The following is a 26163-nucleotide window of genomic DNA, read 5'->3' as shown; positions in this document are numbered from 1 at the left end:
ACCAGAATAGTAAGTGCATGTACTCTTGTATTTTGAACAAGTGTTGAAAGAGAGCATGTGGTAATTTTAATTGAGAGTGATCTTTTCCTCTCAGTCTGATTTTATGGGTAGTCTCTATGCCTCCAAATAATAGAACTTATGAGTAGTTGGCAGTTAAATTAAAGCACAGTGGAGTATAACAGCTCAACCAGAATAGTGCAGGTGTGTTTAAGTTCATCAGTAAAAATTACTCAGCTGTAGAAAGTCAGAAAACTGCATTTTTAACAGTGTTTGGCTGACTAAGCAATTCACTGAATTTCACTCACTAAAATTGATACCAAAAGGATGACCAGCAAATCGGCTTGAAGATCTGTTCTTGATATATTTGAATAAAATGTGGTTTTCTAAAAATACACCTGATTAAAAATATAGCACAAAATCAGTCAAAAAATAACATTTTATGGCTCTTAGGTTGATATATGTGCTTTAAAAAATCAGAAGAAGGTGACTGAAAAATAGCAGAATTATTGCTTGCGTATATGAATATGATAGTACTAAAATCAAGTGCTTACATCTGAAAGTTTTTAGTAACATAAAGCACTAAAGTAAAATGTATGTAAAGAACACTACTAAAGAAAACTTCCACGACATCTGTATGAAATAATTTGATGAGTATGAAGCTAAGTGCTGGAAGATACTAGGAATGCTAGGACCAAGCCTGTCTGTATGTGTAAACTTGATCTTTTTGAGTGTAAGCATACTCATTTCATTAGTCTCACATTTCTCTCCATGGAATTTGCCTCAGACATTGCACGATATGGGTCTGTTCCAGGGATATATGAAGAGAGTACACATCCTGAGTCTGTCATCTTTAAAACTCAAATTCTGTTTGTTACAGAAGCTGGAACTTGTTTAGAAAATGAGGGGAGATCTGAAGGAAGAGAAAGGCTGGTCTTCTGGCTCAGCTAGTTAATTCCTGCTCTGGGAAATTATTCTTTTCAGGTCTCTGTCCCATAGCTTTTTTGTGATGATTAAGTCACTGCCTTCAAACATGCCTACATTGCTGGTCAGATGCTGCCTGTTGCATGTGAGTTTATTGTGGTTTCATCTGTGGATTCAATTCCCTCATCATGTGGAAAGTTTCATGTAAAAGCCAGAAGTGGCTCTAACATTCTGATTTGTTTAGCCCAGTTACATAGTAAAAAAAAATATGCACAGTTTGTATGACCATGCAAAACAGGGTGAGCAGCACACAAAAAAGCAGTGGGGCTTTCTCTGCAAAAGTGAGGGGATAGTGAGCATTTCATTGCTATGAAAGATAAACTGATCATCTCATGGTGTCATGGTTTAACACTGGTCCGGCAATTAAACCGAGTAACAGACGCTCTCTATTAATCTCTCTCTCCTCCCTGATAAAGAAAGGAGAGAGAATAAGGGAGAGAGACTTATGGGTTGGAAACTAAACTACACAACTTTAATGAAACAGTAATGATAAATAGGAAAAATTACTAAATATGTACAAATATACAGGAAAATGGAAACCACACTCCTCCCCCCTTTTCTCCAATAACTCTCACGTCACCACTGAGGCTGCAGGGCAGCCCTGGGAAAGTCCAGGCTGGATTCCTGGAGTCGGCAGCAGTTGGGAACTGGAGGCAGGAACACACAGATATGGGCTGGCATGGATCAGGACCACAGGCAGATGAATGGACGGAATCCTTCCAGGATGCCGGGTGAAGGCAGGGAAGCAGGAAAGGCAGGAAGGGCAGGCAGCCGGAAGCTGGAAGCAGGAAATCTGGCTTGTTGCTCGTGATCCCTCAAATTTATGCTGAGTTTGACATATATGGGATGGAATACTCTGTTTGGTCACTTCTGGCATCTATCTTGTCCGTTCCTCCCCAAAGGAGGGCTGCAGGTGGGATCTCTTCTTTCTGGAGGGTAAAAGTTTTCCTCAGAGCTGAGCAGTGTCCTTGGCTCTGCACACCAGTCTCTAGCAGTAACTATAAACATCGAGTGTTATCAGTCCTAGAAGCAGACACTGTCTGAGAAACTTGCTGTTAATTTCAGCAAGTGCAACTACTTACAAGAGACTTAGCTAAAAGCAAAAGTATAAGACAGAAAATCACCTTTATCCTCGCCCAAACCAGGACACATGGGAAGGTCATAATATAATAACTACTTGTGATGGCATATTGGAAAGGCTTGTGTTTAAGTCTCAGGAATTTTTAGGAGCCATATTGTCTTCAGAAAAAGCACTGGAAAGAATTTATTCCCTAAGTTTTCTTATTTTTTTCCTAATTCACTATCACCCTGAAGCAGTCTTCCCTTCCCTTCCCCTCCCTTCCCTTCTCCATCTCATTTCTCTTTTGCACTCCAAATCAGATGACTTTGTCTTGGGTCATGCCTGATGGCCAACAGAGCCATAACCTGTAACCTCCCTGGACAGCCCAGCTAACTTTCCCAGATCCAGAATAGCCAAGAGAAGCAATTTCTGGGAGATAGTGACTTTTTGGCTTTAGCCTTGAGGTGAAACAGTAATATTCAGGAAATGTACGATCTATTTAGCAGTAGAAGCTCTGAGTGAGTGCAATGCTGCTTTGTAATAGAAAGTCTCTTGGTATTTATCTCTCTTAATATGAGATTTATTACTTAAAGGTGCTGTTTTACTGAATTTACAAATAGTTTACAAATAGTTTACTGAGTTTACAAATAGTTATAGGAACAGAAAAGAGTTTGGGCTGAATAGATGGATCACCTCACTAGCATCTTTTAGTCAGGAACTGACCATACTTCTCAAAGTGATGTGAATTTTTTTTTTTTTTTAATTATGTGATAGTACAATATTGATTATTTTTTTCTTTTTAATTCCTCTAAAAGGACCAAATGATCTGTCCTGGTATTTCAGCTGGAATTTAGAATAAATAAAAGAAGAAACCAGGCAGAAGCCTTGGGCAGAAACCAGGCATTGAAAATTCTTAGATAAATTTTTAAAGTTTGGCAGATTTGAAGAACAGATGTAACTACCAAGCACAGCAGAAACATTATAACTGAGTGAGTGGCATTTTGCATCTAAAATGCATCCACAGTGTAAACCTCCACCACAATACTTGAAGTAAATTAGCAATCTTACTTTGTTTCTGCTTATCCAAATTGCTGCAGCTCAAAACCAAACATCAAACTGTTTCATGAGCCAGTGCATTTCTCAACTTAATTATAGAGAGAAACATTTTTAATATGTATGGTGGATTGATTAATATTGCATCCTCAGTGATCTCATGGCAAGGGCAAGCAGAGTGGTGTAATATGGGTGACAACTTTTGCGTGTGGGGGGCAAAATAGAGGGCAACATTCTCCAAATTATTATCATGGACACAAGATATATGATAAAAGTTAAGCTAAGCTGCTTAAGAAATATAATGCATCCTTTTTACCCCCAACCATTATATTGCAGATGGAAGCTGTTGGTTTTGAGGTCATTGCTGTACAAACCCAAGGTGAATCCAGAGTAATTAATGTTCTAATTATTCATTATCTAAAGATGATGATTTTTTTAAATCCTTCATAATAAACTGCTTTATATGTCTGTCAGAGAGGGAGGAGATGGCGTCTTTAATCCCTTCAGAACATCTGTACATGAAAAATGTACTATGGAGCATTGCCTGTGCCTTTTTAATGATCTAATTATGCTTCCTCTTTCAAAGAAGCTGTTGTTACCAGCAGCTTTTCTTAATGATTAGAAAAAGATTGAAAATAATTTTAATTGGTTTTGCATTTAATTATTGAAGTTGATTAAGATGGAATATCATTCATAGACTCCTAGTATAAGAACATTACACTAAAATTTTTAACAGGCACTGCATGGTATTTTTAGGACAGAGAAGTGTGGAAAAATTTTTTCATTGGTGGGTCAAACCTCAGAGTAGCTCTTGCTTGCTTTATCTTCATCCCAGTTTGTCTCTTTGAAAATATTCTCTGTATTTTCTTTGTTAGTCCTGTCTTTCCATTGTTCCATTTGGTCTTTTCAATTTTCCCCCTTTATTCCTTGTTACATGGCTGATGCCTGTTACTGTTATTTACTTTTGTAGAGGAGCAGTGAGTGATCTATTTCGTATCAGTGATGTAGCCTTTTTACACGAAGAGCAGTCAGACCAGAGGTAGCTTGCATTTTGGAGGGGAAAAAGCAATACAGCATGTTCTAACAGGGAGAATTAAACAGTATTGATGGATGAAGAGAAACAAAAACTGGTGAATTCAGCTTTCTTGCTACTGAAGAAAGTTTCCTTCATTCACTGGTGAGCATAGAAAACTCTGCTTTTTTTATTCCTTATACACCATTACAATATCTGTTTTCTTGGTACAGATTTGGCATTTACATGCTTGTTATGCTTGGAGCATTAGAATTCAATATATTCAAGGCTATTGGCAGTCAAGTTTGGGTCAAGTTTTGAGCTATTTGCCCTTTGGTTCCGTTAGCACAGCTGTCAACATCAGCATCAGTAGCAAAAGTTAACCTTGAGCATAGTCCCTGCAGTAAAACAACTGCTTTTGTGCAGCTTTTGTGCTGATTTCATTTTATGATTCATGTGAGCAGTTGGCTTCAGGCTGAAAGTGCCACAGGGATGCCTAGGCAGGCACATGGGCTCCTGCATACAGACACAATTACACTGCTTAGTTCAGAGTATATGAATTAACTTGCTGAAATGTTCTTGGAAAAACAGTTAAAATCTGCTTACCTTTTGAGATATTCAGGCCTAGATGTTGAATTGCTTTTGCTTCATGGAGAAATGCTAGTTTTACAATTTTAAAAAATAGGAATCCGTCAAAGAGATGAAACCTCCACAGTTCATTGGTCAGTGTGCTCCTGAGAAAGGCATTATCACAAAACAGATTCTGATTTTATATTCCTACATGCAAACTTGCTTATTTTCCATAGTAGCATGGTACCTGGTTAAGCTCCCAGAGACTTCAGTAATGAAATCTTCCCCAACCTTTCCCTTGGTGAGATTTTTCAGATTGAACACATGAGGATGGGACTTTGAAACTACAGAGGTTGTGTCTGTGTCACTAATTAGCACTTTTTTACAATATAGGATTATTATCAAGAACAGGTACAATTTACATGAGCTGTTGAATATCAAGTATTTTAATACACCAATAGGACTCTAATATGGTGACTTGGCAGGAGAAGCATATTTTTTTGTTATTCTAATGGTCTTTTTATAGATGATCAATATGCATGTTAGATCAATATGTAATTCCAGTTGGTACAGATTGTACAAAATTATTTAATTGAATCAACTAACTTCTTTACAGTCAAAAACGTCTCTGGACTGAGTTAGATAAAATTTTAATGTGGGATATGTGTTTGTCCTTTGGTTTGTAAAGTACCATATTTTAATTAATTTGTGAAATACCATAAATTGTACAGCAATCAATCTTCCAGCAAATGTTATGTATCATATGTAAATATTGCTATGTATTTTAAGACTGGCAGAGCAATTTCTGGATAGGTAATTTAGCATTTGCATTTATTAATTATATATCATATAATACGAAGAACAAAACTCTAGGTTAATTTTAGAACTGTAATGTTCCTCATTATAAAGGAGTGCTCATCTTCCCAAACTATTCCACGTTTAGGAGCCTATTAGTATTCATGAGCTACCTCGTTGCAAAAGGGGCTACAAATTGGTCCGTGATTCTGCATTCATCAGAAGAGGAAGGAAGCTCATTAGCTCGTGATGGTGAAGGCCAGGGATTCTGTCAAAAGCTTTAAGTTACTGCAACTGTGTGGATAGAAATTATATGAAAATAGCATCTATAAAGCAAGAAATACAGGCTGTTATTTATCTACTCATGGCTTGCGTTATTGGAGTAAAAATCAGAGATCATGGAAATAAAGTATTTTGATATAAATCAGCAGTAAGTCTAAGGGAATGAAGGAAATACTGTGATTTTAGTAATGGCTGTTCACTTAGGACTTTTTCCCTAAAAGGACATACTTCCAGATATTATATAGGTGAGTTTATGGGCAAAGTTTGTTATAGCTTCCTCTGTCTTAATGCCTTTCTTTTTCAGGTACTGAAAACAGTACTTATGTACTATTGTCAGCTATTTGATGTAGTTTCTGAGAAATACTGAGTGCATATCTATATACTAAATTTCTCAGTCCAAACAATTTCTCCCGTATAATTTTGTGCATCTTAAATGTATGTATTAGATATCTGTATGTAGAAAGTCATACAATGATTTAATATACCTAATTGGCTTTGTTTCAGTTCTATATACTTGTGTAGTTTAGTATAAGCAAATATAATTCACAATGAAGTTTTATTAATTTTGTAGGATTTACCTCTGGGTTAATTTTTAGGAGCTTCTAACTACTACTGTCTGAATATGTTTTATCTTAATAAATAATATTTTGTTCCCACAGATGTCAGTACAACTTTCAGGTAGTGGCAGCTTTCAAAACTGGAAGTGGTGCTTTCTTTCACAAATCTGGTGCTGATGTGGAAATACTGTCTTGATTTTGCCTTATGTAGTACAGATATCACTGTAGGTAGGATCTGTCTCAGCTGCCTAAGTTTTGGCAGGAAAATGTTTTCCCTTGGTAAAGGAGAGGTGGCTTCCCAAGTGATGAGGGAGCTGGGGGCAGAGGGTGACCCTGGTGGTCCAGGCAGACCAGGATGGGGAGGAAACGGCCCCTGCTGGGGAGATCAAAAAGGGGTTGGCTTCAATGTTTTATGGTTTATTTCAAATTAAAAAACAACAAAACAAAGCAAAAGCAAAAAACCAAAAAAACCAAGTGCCTCTTTTTCCATGCTAAATATCTGTGAAGTAAACCAGTCACAGATAGTTTGCAACTATTTTTAATATAGACATTGATGATGATGGTATGCCAGTAGTTAGAAATAGCATAAGGTTTTTTTGCTGAACTTGTCATTGAAATATTTGCTAATGATGGCAAAACAATTTTAAATAAAAATGTAGTTAATTATTTCTTTTAGAAATAAATCGAGTATATTGCAAAATACATTAGTCCTAGTTATCCTGATACTAAAAACTTATTTATTTATTTATTTATTTTTATTGAGTTATGATAACTAGGTTTGAATCAACACTATAACTTAATAATTCACCAACTTTAGCCACAGCCAGCATACACTTGAGTCTACAATTAAATGAATGTCTCAATAATCCCAGCAAGTAGAAGAAAATAAGATTTTAGGTATGTTATTATCAGAAGTGTTAAGTTCAAAGGGATATATGTAAATTCATGCAGATCTTTTGCTTTTTTGTGCTTCATAAATTAAACTCTAAGCGTGTTGATGAAAGTAACATTGTGAGCTATGAGCTGTTTCTCCAAGTGATGGAATGGAAAGATACTGGGTTCAAAGGGTAGTCAATTAGATGGTATAAGAAGACTGAATTTTAGATGTCCCTACTTTTGATACAGTTCCAATTAATGTCAAATAATTAACCAACCCAGGGATTAAATGAATACAAAGGAATCTTAATGTGTTTGCTTAGCTATGACAAGGGGAAGTATTGGACACCTGTAGGATTTGATCCTTGGTCCTCTACCATTAAGGCAGTTTGTAGCAAACTCATGGCTAATTTATCCTGGAAGGACAATAGGATATATTTCCCAGGAAAGTAGGACCTGATATTTACAAGGTAAAAAACAGGATAAGATTAATTCTGGATGCCAAATATTGCAATCTTTTTCTTATACAAGATAAGTCTTCTCGGTCCCTCTACCTGCCACAAAGAATGAAAATTTAAATTTATGTATGTCTTTGAAAAAGCGATTTATCTTTTATGCAGAAAGTATTCATTGCCTCTGAATCAGAGAATTAATAACTCAAAAATGAGATTTTCTTATCAATTTGTGTTTCTCAGCTGATGAATATCTTTGTTTCCTAAACTCATTAATTAATGTGAGATTAGAGCATTTCAGATCCATTGTACAAAAAAGCTAATACTGGCATAAAAATTTTATAAGATTATTATTTTTTATTAAACACTTGAAATTCAGCAGAACAAAGCCAATAGTATGATAAACTATTATTTCTTTAGTTGCATGGCAGATGCACTTCATCACACTTTATAGCTATCAGTGATATGTTCATGGATTTGTGTGTCAGCAAAGTACATGTCAATATAGCTCAGACCTCAACAGATGCTCTCAAAATAAGTATTTCCACTTTCTTCCCTCTCTCTTACTAATGTGCTGTTGCATAAACTCAAGAGTTCCAGAACTGACAACTCAAAGTGCTCAGAATGGGAACAAAATAACTACAGAAAGCTTTGAGCAGGGACCATCGTCAGCATCTGAGAAATAGTCACTGAAATCTGATGCCAAGGGCTGATAGAAAGGAATATGTGTCTTATTAACCATGTGGAAAGGAATTATCCATGTCTAAGGAAAGCAGAAAGTAGGACCCCTGAGACTGAGTCCTGTGTGATTCTTCCCCCCAAGTATCATCAGACTGTACTTTTGGTCTGCCCCTTGCTTGTTCTGTGTGAAGGTGGGAGCTCTTCTTTCATTTTAACTTAACAGGAGCAGACTATAAGTGCTGAACACCGTTAAATGACTGTACAGAGGTTGATAATGACCTTTCTATTAAACTGGTGTCGAATTGAGGAGGTTTCCAGCAGCCTTTTAAAAAAATATTGTCTATTTCTATCTGCTCTTACATATGGTCACACATTGGTAAATCTTGATAACTGTCAGTATAACATAATGTAGGTATGCATTGTTTTATACTTCCCTGGATCTTTCTGGTTTAATAGGACTGGTTTAAGATTTAGCAGGGCCCAGATCCATAAAAGTCACAGGATATCAGTTCTCCCACAGACCCCTTTATATCTCCCTGGCAACATTTTCCATCCGTTTGAAAGTTATAAATTCAAAATTTGACTTTGAATTTAAAAATTACTGTAAAAAAAAATTCAAACACCAAACAACAATAGAAAAACCCACAACCCAACACTAAAATGGCTATATTGCCAGTAGATCTACTAATCAGCAATATGATGTCAAGGAATATTTCATATACTTGTCTGATTTAACAACTTACATCTGAAATGAGTCAGTCTGCAGCTTGAATTTCTGGGTCTTTGCAGAGTGATAGCTACCTTTGTATTACCATTAAAGCTAGGGCATCCCTTGGTCATAACAGGGCTGGGACCAAGTGTATTTTTATGTCCCATGTGTATTTGAGATTGTTCTCTAGAGCGTGTTTCTGAATACCTTATCCAGCCTCTGTGTGCAGGAGCAGAAAAAGGATTGTTATAGAAACATTCAGATTCAGTAAGATAGCTAAAGAAAATCAAACAGAAATTACCAAAGAAATATTTTTTCTGTCAACCAGGGGAAGTTCTAATGGGTTATCAGGGTTTTTTTTACCTCAATATTATTTTGCCTTCATACTGTGACTACATTTACCTTTGAAGAAGTGGAGTGAAGACATAAAAAGTACTACATATTATATAATCTCTTTCTGAAAAGTATGGAAGTATAGAAGATGATCTCTTCATATCTGTTAGGTCCTAAAACTTTGGTGAACAGTGCCCATAAATACATGTGTTAGCCCATGTATATCCTCATGGCCCATATGAATTTTCTTTGGTTGTAAAACTGATGTTTTATCACTTTCTGTATTCTGGGGACATGGAGAGGAAGGCTTCACATGACTTTAAATCTTGCATATCTCTCTCACTGAAAAACATGGGAAAGCACTCCTTATATTTATGTCCCTTGAAGAAGTGAAATAAAAATTACAGTACTGGGAGTATATAGTCTGAAGAGCATAAAATTAACCTTTTATTTGTGAAACAAACGTACCGAGATGTAAAATGAATATGCTAATTTAAAAAGGGGGCTTTTGGAAATGCTGTTACACCGACAAATTAACATATTTGTTTTTACTTTGTAACTGTAGTACCTTTACTCCTAAAATGCAAGGCAGACGGATGGGGACTCCAGGGAGAATCACTAAGAGCACAAGTGTGAGCGGAGAGATCTATAAGCTGGAGCACAATGATGGGAGTCAGTCGGACACGGCTGTCGGCATGGTGGGAACAGGTGGGAAGAAAAGGCGTTCCAGCCTTAGTGCCAAAGTGGTTGCCATAGTGTCTCGAAGGAGCAGAAGCACATCTCAGCTTAGCCAAACAGGTGAGTGGGATGCACGCTCTTGGGAAACAGGACTCTCACCAAAGCTGGTGTGCTGTTATTTCACCTGTCTTACACGTATATGGATATAGACCACTCGGCAGAGATTTTCCAGCTGTCAATAGGTTTCCAAGATATTGGTTTTCTTGGGTCTTTAAGCGTCTGTAAGAAACGTTACACAAATGCCTTTTAGAATATGTGCGTAACACCTTTCTGTCCTGATGAGTGAAAAATGTTCTTATCTCTTAGAAGACTTGTTTACAGGCAGGCAATGTAATGCAAAGAGACACATGTAGGTATCAACAATGGATAATGGTTTGGTTAAGAGCAGCTTTTTTTTTATGTAGGAAATTCCTTTCAGCAGAAGAGTTGTGTGTGAATGGGGGAACTGAAATCTGAGCAAATGAATGGCAGTTATGTAACTCAGATAAAAGGTTGTACCTGTAGTAACTTTCATTTCACAACAAGAACTAATACAACTAAAACCAAAAAAACCAACAACCAAAAAAAATCCCCAACCAACTAAACAAACAAATAAAAAAATTCAACACTGGTAAATTGAGGTCAGGGAATTCAGGTAAATTATACAACAGCACGATGCTTCATCAGGAACATAAGATTTTGTTGCTTCTTCAGAAATCTTAAAAGCTTCATGTCTGCATAGCCTTAAGGAATGAAAGCTCACACAGAAAGATATAAAAGAAAAAGGAAATGTTTTAAAGTCTCTGTCCTGCTCCTATTGAACCCCAGTGAAGATGTTTGCTCTTGTCTTCAGTGGGAATAGGACCTGACCCTAAGGGTTCTTACTAATAGAAGGAAAAGAAAGAGGAAGAGCTTCAGCCTAGCATAGAATGCATACTTATTGCAGCACTCCTCTCACGTAGTCAGGGTACTCTAAACTAAGGTAAGTAACAATATTTTTTATTTCTATCATCAAATATCTCACCCTTTTTCCTTGGTTTTCTGTTATTGCCAGATGAGTATTAGAAATGATTCTTTCAAAATCTAAAGCTTGGTCAGCTTTAACAAAGAGATTTTAATACTTTCTTACTAAGCATTTAAAAATTTTAAGTCAGAAAGTATACAATCATGCAGCTGGACCAAATGATAGATGTACTAGGTATAATTGAAGCCCAAAATTAAATACTGTGTTGCTCAAAAACACACTGTACTTGAATGTTAGGCTAGAAAAATAAATAATTGCATATAGTGAGCTGTTATTTTAGTTCATCAGAATCAGTCACATGATCTTAAGTAGTAAGGACTGGTATTGTATTAAAAAAAGGATTTTATGTTGAATTTTCCTGTGCTATAAAGAAGAGAGTATTTTAACTGTGTTACAGAATTTGTTGGGGTTTGATCTGACATAACTTTCTAGCTTCTAAATCTCATTGAAACAGGAGTTGCTGTGGCAGAGCAAATCTTGCCTCCATCTTAATAGTCCAGCTCTGAACAGGAATCTGGGCTCTGTGAATGAGAGGAGGGCACAGTGGGCTACCAGACTTGGGATGGATGATTTGCCTTCTCTGAACCCTTGCTCTTACTTCTCAGTGGAGTTAGTAATTAATCTGAAATCTAAAATGTGACTTCCAAACACTTTTTTGGCATCATCTATTTAAAGCTCAGATGTTCCCATTCTTCAGAGAAAGATACAAAGCTCTACAATTTTTTTGTGTGTAGATTTCAAAACAATAGGAATTTTGAAAGACCTGAAGCACCTAAAGCTGTAAAGCTCAAACAGTAAATCAAATATGGAAAGTATAATTATGTATAATTCATTACAGTAAAACAGTTGAGAGTGATATTTACTTTGCTTTACTGTGGCTCGGGCAAACACTACTGTCTGTGGTATAAGCAAAGCAAAGAAAATGTGTCATCCTTTGTAAGTCACTATGTTTTTAGTTAAATTGTCCGAGGTCAGTGAGTTGAATTAATGTATTTTTTAGAATATTATGAGACTTGGTAGGTTTTCCAAAGAAAGTCCACTGTTGGACACTCAATACTTCTGCCCTAAATCGGGGCCACACTTCCCTTCATCCCTGTAGTGTGCCAGAGAGAAGATACCTAAAACCATCTAATTCACTTAATTGTGTTGTGCCTAAGTAACTTAGTAATGTCTCCACTCTTCAGAATTAAGATAAATAAATAATTTGGTTTGACAGTATAATATAAGCTAGGTCTATAAAATTATGTGAAAATGGTCCGAAATTGCAGCAGGGGAGATTTATATTAGATAGTAGGAAGAATGTCTTTACTGAAAGAGTGGTCAGGCACTGGATAAACCTGCCCAGGGAGGGGATTGAGTCATGATCCCTGGAGGTATTTAAGAAATTTGTAGCTGTGGCACTTCAGGGCACGATCTAGTGGCCAAGATTTTAGGGGTCTTGTTTTTTTGCTTGTTGTGTGTATCCAACTACAGCTGGACTCAGTGATCACAGAGGTCCTTTCCAGCCACAGCTATTCTGTGGTTCTGTGATCTCTGTGACATCTTCAAGCTGATGCAATTGCATCAGCCCCCCTGCAATTGGTCAGCAGGACAGATTTTACCCTTTAAAGCAAATGGACAGGATGACTGGCTGTGTTTGGGTTTGTTTTGTTAAAGGCTGTAAATTAGTGTAATTTTCTTGTCCACTTCTAGTGGAGGCTAACTTTTCTATGAAAAGCACTGAGAATAAGAGTTTAAAAGGAATTACAAAGTATTCTAGGAGTGTTTACTTAAGTAGTATTTCCAAAATCTGCTAACCAGTACTGAGAGAAAGACTGAAAGTGGCAGCTTCAAGAGAAATGAACAAAACCACCAGAGATGCAACTGTTGAGCCTTTTGAAACACAGGATCTATTTTCTCTGAATGATTTCTTTGAGACTAATTTTATTTTCCAAGGTTCTCAACAAAGTGCTATTGAGATTGCTATTCTGGCTCCTTTTCCACTGACATTCCTTGAGAGGCACTAGTGTTCTCCTAGAAGACAGAAGTGAGGCTTCACCTGGGATATTGGTATTGTTCCCATTACTGGCCCAAAACAGGTGAAAGAGATACAGAGAAGAGCTAAGGAAGACTGGGGAGCTTTTCCAGTCTCACATTACACTGACACTGGGTCATTTTTCTAAATGGAAATAATTTGCCATGTTTATGGTATAAACCACAGTGAGGTATTTCTACCTAAGAAGCAAAGCTTTTTGCTGTCCATCTCCTGTCTGTGAAGTTCAACATCAACAACCTGAAATGAAGCCATAGGCATTAATATTTCAGACAGAGCTTATGTACCATGAAGTGGAGCTGAAATGAAAGAAACCTCTGCTCACTTAAGTGCATCTGTGAAGTGGGTATTTGGAAGGAATTTTTAATTGTCTGAATGCTTCACACAGGAAGTAACAGGCAATCTGAGCAAAACCACATGAAAATGTTATAATGTATTTCACTGTGTAAAAACTGCACATATTCTCACATGGAATTCCCTAGTACAGTGTATTTTCTGTAATTTCCTAAAATTTTCCCATTAAAAGTGGCTTTTTGTGTGTTCTTTTGAATTAAATTCCATTCCTGATTTCAGAAGAGATACCATCATCCAAGTGAGGTCATTGAGGAGGGAAGGCTTGATAATGTTATACTCCACAGTATAGCTCTTCTCCTTTTGTGTGCTCACTCTAGCTGTAAGAATAACACTTCTTCTGGTTGACTGTCTCACATTTCACCTTCTAAGATTGGTCTTAAGAAGGCTTTCTCTCATGGTTTGGTTGGATGATCAAAGTTTAGGTAAATGTACAGAAAAGACAACCCCATCCATTACACCAAATGCCCTCTAGTGATGGAGAACCTTTAGAGGAACTTAGTGGCTGTCACTGAGCACCACTATGCAGTAGTGAAAATAACACTGCCTGGAAAACATGGAAATTAAGCATATAAAGCAATCCTCCAGGCTTAGAGCTATATTATTTCAAAGTAGATGCTGTTTTAAAAACCTCATTTTTTTTATTTTTGCAGTCTTTGATAATGACAGCAGTGGTAATTTGCTGCCCATGCTTGTAGTAATTTTATTATACAACAGCATATTTTGTACAAGTCTAGATACCACTGCCAGATGAAGTAGGTAATAAATAGGAAATAGAATATGCTGGAGAGTGGAAGCTTTTGAGATAAAGGGGGGTGTTGTTTGTTGACTTTTTTATAATATCATTGCTTCTTTCCATAATCTTGGGCTATATAATTTAGCTACTTTTTTACTAAGGTTGTGACAACACTTTATTGCAGTGGTCAGGCTTCTAGTTTTCTTTTTTCTTGCATTTTGTTTTAATTGATTGAGCCTCAATTATAGACAATGAAAGGATGGATTTCTAAGCTTGTTTTTTAGCTTATAACCTCTACGTTTATTTCTTATTACTTTAATGAAAGAAACTGTGCTTTAAAAAAAACAAACAAAACATTTAATTGATAAGAAATATAGTTGCTAAGTGAAAGCTCAAAAGACATTTTATCTAGACTTTAATAAATTTACTAATATTATTAGGCTGTATAGAAAGCATGAAGATAGAACACTGGATGTCAGGAAGAAACTTGTTAGAGGAGAGGCAGCAGCTGGTTTTAGTAAAAGAAGAGCCATAGAGTGCTTACTATTTCTAATACAAAAAACATATTTCCCTGACAAGAGGAAGTGTGCATGCTGCTAGAATATGCTGATAATACTGATTTGGAAAGTATCTCCTTTGAAGTGATATAGTGTGTGGACTGATGAACTTGAGGACCAGAAAAATAGAAGTCAAGTAAAATGTGATAATGCAGACTGTAAGATCATTCCTTTCAGATTGACTCGTGAAAATTTCCAGATGTAATGTGAGAGCTCTGTCATGCAGAAAAAACAGGAGGAGGAGGAAGACATAGGTATAATAAAAATCAGAAGATGAATGTAATCTGTGCATAATAACTGGCCAGAGAAAATGCAAATGCTACCCTGGGTTCATCAGGCAAGGTATTTCCTTGGAGACCTAAGGAAATGTTGAAATCATTGAATGAGGCACAGCTGACAGGTCCTCTGGAATACTTGGCACTCAGAATTCAAGAAAATAAATGCTGGATGATTGTAGGAATCGAGACCTTCAAGGATGCTTTATTAATAGCCTGATTTGTTCAGTCTGTAAAAATGAAGGTTGAACAGGGATATGATTGTTCTGTAAGAATGCAATGAGTGTGAACATCAAAAAGGCAGAGCTTTTGAAGCTAAAGGGCAACACCATCAGAAACTGTGGTGTGAAAACAAATGGATATAAAATAGTAATGAATAAATTTTCTATGTCTGGAAATTACAGTGAAGTTTCTAACAATCAGAACAGAGGAACAAGAATCTTAAATCTCTTCAAGCATTTAGTATTCTAGGGATGAAAGAGCCTTTTCTGTCTTATATAGCATAATATCCTATTTTTATTTTTTCTGTTGTTGTTCTTTTGTATCATGATCTTTTCATCCAGATGAAATGCTACAAGATCCCAGATTTTCTAATAGCAGATTCAGAAAATTATCTTGGAATTCAGAATTATCATGAGTCTTACATCTATACTGTTGCCCACAGGTTTAGTTTAGTCTTCTTTAAATAACCTGTTTCCCACCATGTTGTGGAGGAACTTCTCAGTGGGAGAGGAATATTTGCTTGCATTGGGCATTTATCTCTGCAGCAGCACTTAACATTTATACATCAGCTTCCTTACCTCCAGATAGTTCCAGTCTGTTTTCCTGACTGAACATTTTGTGGTTGTTTTCCTTAACATTAGTTAATTCCTAACAGCCTTGCAAAAGTGTGATGCTTCATCCTGCTGCACACCTATTAGTGCAGTTGGCCTGTTTGATACTATCTCTGTCTTTTGTCTCGGGGTTGTTATTTTTCCCTGAGCAGCCATTAGATCTTGCTTTACATAGTTGTGGTGATCTATGAGGACAATGGCTCTGTTGCACAAAAAGAATGGAGGGAGACTGACATTAAGTTGGATTTCTCTTTTCAGCCAATCTATAAAAAGCCTGTAGTGCAGCAGCAGGGATGGTGACGGTGCCTTAGGGACAGTGACAGGATCTGAGCTCTAAACCTGACACTCTGGAAGCAAAGAGCACCCCCCTGAACCCAGCAAAAGCCTCGTACCTATCCCACATGTACCCACATGTTTCTGGAGAAGGAGGGGAGAATGAAGAAATGGATGAAGAATAATATTAAAAACAAAGACCTGGTTATTTTTGTTAGAGGAACTCTTTGTTCTAGTAATGATCCTTAATTCTTTGAAACTATTAAGTGAATGTAAGCATGTTCTCTTTTATTTACTGTTGCAGTCTAGCTGAGGAATTCACTACCCTTAATAGAAACATAATTCAGTTCCAGTTACTCATCTTCCAAAAGATTTCCTAATAAGGGTTAGTATTTTCAAACAAAGCCCCATTGCTCTATTGAGTTCGGGTTACATGTGGCTCTTTTCCTTTTCCCTGAAATATAAATTTTGACTTTCTCTCCTGTTGTGCAGTTGGTTGACTTCTACTTGAAAGTGTTCATTTGCTTTTCTGTCCAGTTATGCTTTCTGCCTATATTTTTTAACACAGATATTACTGCAGGAATAATTGTACTTTAAGCTATTTCCACTACTTAATTAGCATGGGCTTTAGGAGAATCTGTTCCTCTCCAGAAGTATAATCTTGACTTTTGCTAAGCTATGACATGCATCTCTTATAGATCTATAATTTCAAAATATGTCAAATGTGTTTAATAAGTGTAGGTTCACTGTTAAGTTTCTACTGTAACTTTTATGAAGTGTGTTTATAGAAAGACCTACTGATAATTCTGACTTTATTTAACTGAGCTTTGTTTTAAGAGCATTTTTATTTACTTTTCCATCTGATTCACACTGCATTTAGAAGTTTTACTTTGTGAAAGTATAAATACTGAGTTAAAATAATATCCAAATAATTTCAGAAAAAGGAAATACAGTGATGCCAGAGTACTATCAAGAGGGAAAAAAAGGTCTACTATCTTCACAATAAGTATTTCTACACATGGATTCCTGCCTCAGGGGAAAAAAAAAGCCCTCTGTTTAGAGTCTTAATTTTGATAGATGTGATTTTTTTTTTTCTTTCTGAAACCATCATTTTCTTAACAAACGTGAACTTTGATTTTGGTTTGAATGAGATAGAATGTTTGGCATGAAGCAACTAATTGTTTAAGTATTGATTCAGGAGCTCAAGCTATCTAGTTTAAAACTGGGACGACAAGAAATAGTTAAATCTGCAGTATTTGCTTCACAGAGTTATTCAAAGTATTTAGATGAAGTTTGGGGCAGAATTGACTGGTTATACACAACCATCTTCTGAAAAGGCTGCTCATGACTCTTATATCACCATTTTTTGTTGAATTTTGCAGATGATCAGGCTGTGGCCTTTCCCCTAATACTTTTAGTAAATGTAACACAGAGCTCTAGAGAGTAGATCAAAAACTGAACACTGCATTTCTTAAAACCAGTTATGGGATTATTTTTCTTCATGTGACTAACAAACATGCAATAATTTAAAGCATTTTTCAAAACTATTCTTAATTCTTCCCCACCAACACACAACTGAAATTTTCTTTGCACTCTTTTATTTTATGGATCACCTGTAGTATTTTGTTTCTAGAAAAATGTGATATTCTAGGGTATCGTATCTCTAAACTGAGTGGGGGCAACAAATTATTTAAAACAAAAATTAATTTTTAAAATCTTAAAGCTTTTTAATAAAATATTTATAAGAATGTGTGGTAATCATACATTTGGTAAGATATTGGTAGGCCAAGTTTTAAAAAGTGCGTTTATCTGAATTCAAAGAATCATTAGATTCAGAGACACTAAGCTTATTTAGCACTTTTACATGTGAATGTGAAGAGCTTTGAGTGATTTTTTTAGGTTGTTTTTTTTTGCTAGGAAGAAAACTGTTAGCAACAGAATCCAATTGAAAAGTGGTAAACCTAGCCTAAGACAAAGCCAATAATCAACAAGTGTTTTTAAGAGATTTTCAAGGATAATAATGCTAATAATAATAATGGTAAATATAATTAGGATAAGAAAGCATGCTGCTTTTAGTGCAGCTGGAGCTAATGTATTAATAAAAATTCTGTATACATCGAGATTGCAATATAGATAGTAGCCCTTAGATACTCTGAATTGCATATCATGGATAATGAAATATGCAGAACTCAGTAAAATTATTAAAAAATGTTCACAGGATTTAAAAATAATAGTTTTTCATCTAGTTCCCCCCAAAATTAAAAATTATTTCAAATCTACCAACTTATGATGTGCCTCAAAAGTAGGTAATCAGCTTGCGTACTTCCTTAAATATGAGTAAATATGAATGATATTTTAAAATGCTGACAGCATCAGATAGAGCAGGTAGTGATTCCCAAAATATTTCAGTGTTGCTGAATCTCTTTTTTTTTTTTTTTCTGCTGCAAAAAATACTCAGCTGAAAAATAATTCAGGCAGCTTTGCAGAACCATGTTGGAATACTGTTTCACCATGTAGGAGCTCTGCATCTGAATAGGAGAGAGTCTGGGCAACAGCCACTCTACACAGCACACCTAAGGTACTTTTCTAAAATCAGAAGCCTTCTCCAGTACTTTTGACAGATTATGAAGGGTGGTTGGGTTCAGCTGGCGGAGGTCCAGGTAACAGGAGCATTGCAGGACAGGAGAGGATGGATGATAAAGGGGGATTGTCACTGGCCTTATTCCCACAGGAATCAGCCTGGCAGTGTATCTGCTATCCAGAGCTATTGGTCAGTCCAATGTTGACTTTGTTTCCAAGAAGAGAAGGAGCAGCAGTTGAATATAAACTGTGTGACAGAGGAATTTGATCTCTGACAGCATAACTTTTATTGCCCAGAGTCCTCTCCATACATTAGATGGCAAGTAAATTAAATTAACATAAGTAAAAAACACTTTGACAAGTCTTAAACAAAGGAAAGATGAAAATGAGCATATCATATTGCTTGCTGGTCCAAACTTGCATCCTGCTGACCAACCCAGTACACAAATAGAAGAAAAAAAAAAGGGGGGGATCCAGGCACCCAATGAATTTGTGCTTCTTCAGAACAAAGCTCATCTCTTCAGTGCCATCTGCTTGTCCTTGATGTGTGAACTCTGCTCATGGGGTTTATTCCATGGAAGCCACTGCTCCCTAGGCCTATGAATGGCCTTAATCACAACATACCAAGTGTGATTTCTTTTTAAGGAAATCACCAGAAGCCAGTGAATACTTATCAGAGGTTTATATTTTAATATTCCTTTTAAATTTTTGCACTGTTTTGCTTTTCCATTGTGCATGTCTCATGTTTCAAGGGCTTAAACCAAACCTTGAGTGATTGTTACCCACTCTCTTTGGCTAGCCAGTTCTTTGCATCTGCAAAATATTCCTAAAAATGCCAAGAAAAGACAAAGAAATAAAATAGCCCGGGAAATAAAATATGTTTGTATTTCTAAATCATTGGCATGCTGTCATTTTACCTGCTGTGGCATATATTTACACTTCTATCAGCCTTTTGAATGATGTGCCAGCTTTTCTTTAGTTTGATAAGTGTGCAATTTTTATAATATGATGGTCAAATAACTTCCAAAAGGGACAAATAGTATAAAATGATAACTTTGTTTCAATCTGTCTTGATATCCATTGGAATGTTAGGTGCTATGTGTATTGGTTATTTTGTATAACTTATTTTAGGTAAGCCACGTAAATACTGTGCCATTTTGAACCTGATTTTCTGTTTCTTCCGCATATTTCATATATTTTCCATATTTCCATGGAAAATCATTTCCATGATTTTCTGATTTTTCCATAGTTTTCCAATCTTCCATATAACAAAGCCATATAGACTTCAGTATAGTTACTCAGACCTCAGTAAACAGTGCATGTTGACTCAATACATCTTCAGGTCTCCATTGGAAGGCAACCTGAACTTTCCTGAATTTACTAAAATTTGACAATCTGTTTAGATTTTCAGACTGAAGTCTACAAATATTTAACTGCAGTGTGACTTAAGGCATTCAGAGAACCACAAGAGTAAGCTACAGTATTTTTTAAATGATCTGTTGTGTGTTTAGTCTCATAAATTACCTGAGAATTACTTTTAAATTAGTATCTATAAAAGTCCTTGATGCTCACAGAAAGAAATATATATATAGTTTATTTAATTTCTCCATACAGTAGTATTTCATATTGCTAAAGTTCAGTTTCTGTTGCCTGTTAGCTTCAAAAGCTTTGCTTTGCAGGGGATGCTAGATATGTGATGTTTTTCCTCTGGGAAACTGGCAATCCCAGCAGAAATTACCAGTGGGATGGAAGTTTGACCGGTCAGAATTGACCAACCCATTCCTGATAGATTCTGCAATAAATGCAAGATTTGTTATTGTTGAAGAAAGAAACCAAGGCAGAAAAGCCTGAATGAAAATAAATGTGAGGTTCTGCCTCTTCACACTGTCAGGTCAGTCTTGCTTTACTCTCCTTTCAGGCCTCTTGATGCCTTCTCTCCAGTTTCCTTGTGGTTTACAGCTCCTGAGTGCAGTCAGATAATAATTATCCAAGGAGGGTGGAGCTAAGCCTAGAGGAATCAGTTGTCTTTCTGCTTTCCTGTGCTTCTTTGATTTGTGAGGTACAGAAGTGTTGTGGCTCAATAAGGTAGGGAGGGCTGCCCAAAACTGCCCCCCGGCTTCTGTTTTTGAAGCTTGGATTAGCTGGGTACCTTGCTTTGATTTTAAATTGTGTTTGTGAAACGCTGCTGTGAAACAGTATTGAAAGTTGCTTTTTTAAATGGTTGCTTTCATGTCTTTGGGATAAAAATCAGTGTCTTGTGTATCCATTATTTGTAATGATTTCTCTGGTCTCAGAACAGAACTTGTCAGATTGACAAGTTATCTTAATGCACATCCATGCAAATGGATTTCCTGTTTATAAAGCAGGTTAAAATATCTGAAGAGCTCTTCCAGGGAGGAATCTTTGGGCTGCTGTTTTGATTAGTTTTGCTTTCACATGGCTGTTGATAGCTTTATTTATAGCTCTGCTGTTTGATTAGATTTGATGTTGCAAAGTGCTCTCTTTCAGAGCACAACCAAACTGAAACACTAAATTGGGTATAGATGTGACCTAGGATTTATGTATAAAAGTAAATCAGTTTTACACATTACTTTGTCTTTGAAAATTATCCTACTAACCATCTTTTCTCCTGCCTGAGCAGCTCTTTTCTCTGGAGTTCATGGTCAGGGCAGGGTGGGAGGATTCCTTTGACAAGACTCATGTGCTTTCTTCAGTCTGGACTCCAAAGTAACTAAAACTTGATTGGGGAAAGATGTTCAAGAAGCATTGAAAACAACCTCCAGGGTATATACACAATAGGGTATACACACTGAGTTGAAGTTTAGTATTTGTGGATAGGAAAGGAATAATTTACCAGGAAAACATTTTGAGGGAGTCTGTTGTCTTTACCTTAGAGGTATACCATGAAGAAGAACCAAGTTCTTCTGCCTGGAGGCACTCCAACAGTGCTGTGGTCACACACAGGATACAATTCTCTGGTAACCAAACTATTTCTCTAGAGGTTCAGTAATGGCCTTTGCAGAGCACAACCAACTCCAAGAGCTCAGTGTCATGGAGCTGACTTGCATTTTTACTGCCCTTATTTTTTCTTCTGATGTGAAAAAATTTACAGCTCTGGTACAGGCTTATATCACATCAAGAAGAGAGCTATAATCTCTGGCATATGTTATAACAGGCAACTTTGATATATTTATGCTGGGATTATAAAGCCAGGTTAGAATTTAACTCTTAACAGATGAATCGTTGTCATGGACTGGGAAACCGTGGTGGGTTTGAGAAGTGGTTCACAGCTTTAACAGCACTTACCTAACTGCAAATACAAATTTATTTTTGTTCAGAAACCTTTTAGCCAAGACTCAGGCTCAGATTTTCCAGTGCAAATGCTGATGACTGAAGATTTGTCACCATGGTTTGTTTCATTTACACAGTGCCATTCTCTTTTCATGGATCCAGCAGAGAGAAGTGTGCACGTCTTTGCATGGCTTACCTATCCTCAAGTAAATATCTGAAATAATAAAAATGAACTGGTACCCCAAAATGTCTCTTTCTTTCTATATGCTCTAAAAAGGAACCTGGCACCTCCAGTACAGCATATACAGACATATAAAGTTCAGAGAGCTGCATCCTATTTAGCCTGTGTACAGCCCCCTTTCCTTGGTTCCTCCTCAGAGGCCAGCAGTAGCAATGGCATCAGCTGCCTCAGTCCTTCATTTCCTATAGCTGAGTGCTGCAAGGTTTCCTGTTGCCCCTCATGCCCACGGCAGAGCAACCTGGAGAGAGGAAGCCTTAAGAAATGACACAACTGCTGAACTACAAAAAATAGACAATTTCTAGTTCTTGCAGCCTGGCATGCAGTAAGCAAACTGTCACAGCCTTCTCTTGCTGCACAAAGCAAAGTTGAAATTACAGATTCAAGAGTGCCTTTGGCACGCTTATGGTGAAAATCCCACTCTTAAAATAGGGCAAGTTTATCATTGGTGTAACCGTCTTAAGTTTTTGGGTGGGTTTTTTTGTAGGAGATCAGATAATGAGCTTACAGAGATGGAGTAATTCTCTACCTCCTAAGTGGTTTCTCTTATTTGCTCTGCTGATTGTTAAGCACCCATAAGAGGAGAAGGATTTGGTTACAGGTGTAAAATCAGGGTTTTCTAAGTCTCTGTGTGAAAACTAATCTAGAGATACATATATGTGTGTGTGTGTTCTGTGTTTTTGTGTTGTTTGCGAGAAGGGAGACTTGGAAGGGTTTTGAGAAAACCATTGGTTAATTGTCTGAAATGTGATCAAATCAGAAGAAATAAGGAAGGTAGTTTTATGTCTGGTGACCTCTTTAAATATCTCTTTTTTTTCTAATATTTTATAAGATTTTTTATCTAATCCATTAAGAAAATGTCATCATCAAAACTAACATTATGTATGGTATGAATCTTATCAATCAACCCTAGCACTGAATAACCAAAGAGATGGAAATGATACAGTGAATTGTTATTTTATTGTAACTTCCTAGTTGTGCATTCAGCACAACTGTCCTGATCCAAGCCTTTCATACATTGTCATCAGCCAAGCAGAATACATAACAGAACTGTACTGTGATGCCTTGCTTATGATGAAAATGTAAGTACTTTCACCAATAATATTCCTTTTCTTTTTTTGCATACTACTCCTCTTTCCTATTATGTGACACTACCAGTTTCATACAAGCTGGGAACAGGAAAATGCTTTTAGTCTTCAAAGGGCAATCAGAGAGCACAGCAAGCTGCAATGCACTGCTATTCATCTAGTGCTGCCATGTGTTTGGTGCTGGTACAATGAGCAGTAAATATACTGCCTTAGTTTTACAAGGAGTGGATGACTTTTACACATTAATGCTTTTATTCATACAATGTTTTTTTGATACTGTGTTATTACTTTTCACATACAATTTCAAATAGTTTGTTGTTGAAAGAGAAAAAAAGTATTTGGGCAACATCAACTTGAGATGAGTTAAAAGTGAGGCAGACAAACAGTGAGGGAAATTAAATCACCAATGGATCAATGATTGTTCCCAAAAGGAGGGCTGAATGAAGTCAGCTTAGGGTGACAGATACGACATAACATATCCTGGTTTTGTCATTTTTTTTTTCTGTGTTCACATGGTTTCACTGCAATATACAACAGAAGCTGTGTGCCATAAAGTATTTTGTAAAACAACTGAGAATTAAACAAAGTTGCAAAATTGAGAATTGAACCTTGATGCTTTGCATCCCAGCATGCCTTCTTTCCTTAAAGACCACTCTTTTTCCAGCAGGGTTGCTAACCAGCATCTTACATGCACAGGCTGTTTCTCTTCATGAATTGCAGGTTCTACTTGTCTGTGGGATATGCTTATTTTTAAGAAATCAATTGCTCTTGAGAGCTGGGTGCTGAAAAATCTCATTGATTTCAAGGCTTAAGAATTTGGTAACCCTGTAAAGACTGTTCTGTTAAATAAATGGAAGACCTTTTTGTTGGTGGTGTTGTCTGAAGATTTCCATGGGGTTCAGGCTTGCAGTAGCAGTCTTTCTACAATCCTAACTGAAGCAGGAACTGCTGTGAATCCTACGTAAACATGTACTGCTAAACTTGGCTTTGTAGTGCAGTTTATTTTATGTGCTCTTAATTTATGTTCTGACTTTTATAGTTCATCTCAGACCTATTTAATAGTAGAGATGGTTCTTTGTTCCTTGTGTTGTTGGCAGTCATAGACCTTAAAGCATAACGGTAAGTGCCATTTTCCCATTTTATTGAGGAGCAAACTCTGGGACTGGAAGTGACTTACTGAAGGTCTCACAGTCTGCAGAAGAGCCAAAACTTCCTAAAAACGTATGACTGTAATGACCAGATTAAAAAATATTTGTTAACTGGTTAAACTACTTATGAACACATTACAACAGATGCAATAATTTCACTGAAATAATGCTGGGGAAAAAGACAACCGACTGTGTGTATGTGTGAGCATGTTTGTGTAGTTTTTAGCTAGGTGTACTGGTTTAAGCAAAGATTCCATTGAACCTTAAATGTCCATACATTAAAGTCTGTCTAAATATCATGTATATATTTAATAATGCTTACAATATAAATTAGGGCAGTGTTAGCTTTCTTGGAATGGGAACCTGTGGCTGAAAGCAATATAATGTTTGACCCCTACAACATGGTATAGCAGGACTCATCTCTGTGCTGATGGGAAACAACGTGGGGCATAAATTCATCCTTGGGTTCATGTAGAATTTTTGTTCTTTTAATGAGAATGCTTCTGTTTGGGGATTTTTAACTGAATATTCCACCAGGAAGGGTTTGCTTTAAAGAGTAATAAAATAGATTATGTTCTGCAGTGCAAAATTAGCTAAATGAGCAAGTAGTGGTGTATTATTTCATGACATATTTTGACAACAAACTAAATCAGAAAATCACTAAATTCTTTTAATCTGGTTGATCAGTAAAGACATGCATAAAATTTGTGAACAGATCATTAATTTAAGTAAAATAATTTTGAACAGATTCATCTATCACAGGGTAGCCTTGGCAATGTGTATGTTTATATTTACAGCTTGTTGATTGTTCTTTCATCTCCTGTTTTGTAGTTCAGGACACAGAACAGTGACATTTGTTATTTTACTTGATGAAGCCATGATGAAGTTTCTGTAACAAGATCTTTTTACTAATATTGTTAGTATTTCTATCCAAATAATAGCTTATCACTGCCATAAGTTATCTTTACAAAATACCTGAAAATACTATAGTTGTCTGCCTTGTTGAATAAGAAGATGGCATGATGAGAGATCATTTAAGTGTATTGAGAGATGATTTAAGTGTGTTGTATATTCTGAAGAAAAGCAGACCAGAATTTTGCTCTGATTCTGTGTTGGTGCTTTATTTGTTACTGTATCATCAAGGTAAATATATTATAAACTCATGGATTGTAGGTTATATTAGAAGCATAATATTTTATTTACATGATATCCTACTAAAAGGTAATTATAACTATATCAAAATTTCAGGCATATCATTCTGGAACAGGATTTTTTTACAAAGTTGACTTTGGTTTCTAAAGTGCATTATTTTCCTCACTGATGAAATACCGTATTGTCACACTGCAAACGTGTTGGAAGTTTCATTTAACTATGACACGTTAGGTATGCAAGTGAGGGTGAGGTGCAGTCCTATGTATATTTTACAAGGAATAGTCCCATGTAGATCTGTAAATATGTAGCTAAGACATAAATGTAAAAGAGTATTTAAGATTTTAAAAACCACTTGTTCCAGATATGGGTGAAAAGAAAACATTCAATAGGACCATGTATCTAGGATATTTTTTTTTTTAATTACCCATGTTTTTATGTTTGGTTTGATACAGTCAATAAGCCTGTGTAGTCCAAAGTTTCTCTGAAGTTGACAGAAAATTCCATAGA

General features: G+C 36.3%; 1 protein-coding gene across 21 annotated transcripts in view; it reads left to right on the top strand.

The window, feature by feature from the left end:
* The window catches only part of RIMS1 (regulating synaptic membrane exocytosis 1), a 306200-nt gene that overhangs the window by 260067 nt on the left and 19970 nt on the right, over positions 1 to 26163 (top strand). For 13 of the 21 annotated variants that reach the window (XM_030448757.1, XM_030448756.1, XM_030448754.1 and 10 more), the window contains one exon: positions 9927 to 10159. The exons of 6 other annotated variants lie outside the window; for them this stretch is intronic. In XM_030448757.1, coding sequence (XP_030304617.1) covers positions 9927 to 10159 — 233 coding nt within the window. The remainder of the gene's footprint in view (positions 1 to 9926; positions 10160 to 26163) is intronic. 2 more of the 21 variants (XM_030448764.1, XM_030448758.1) reach the window with 1 other exon arrangement.

Source organism: Calypte anna, chromosome 3 (assembly GCF_003957555.1).
Source record: "Calypte anna isolate BGI_N300 chromosome 3, bCalAnn1_v1.p, whole genome shotgun sequence".
NCBI classification, from domain to species: Eukaryota; Metazoa; Chordata; class Aves; order Apodiformes; family Trochilidae; genus Calypte; species Calypte anna.
Note: the sequence above shows the minus strand (reverse complement) of the source record. Positions and strands in the feature narration are given on the sequence as shown.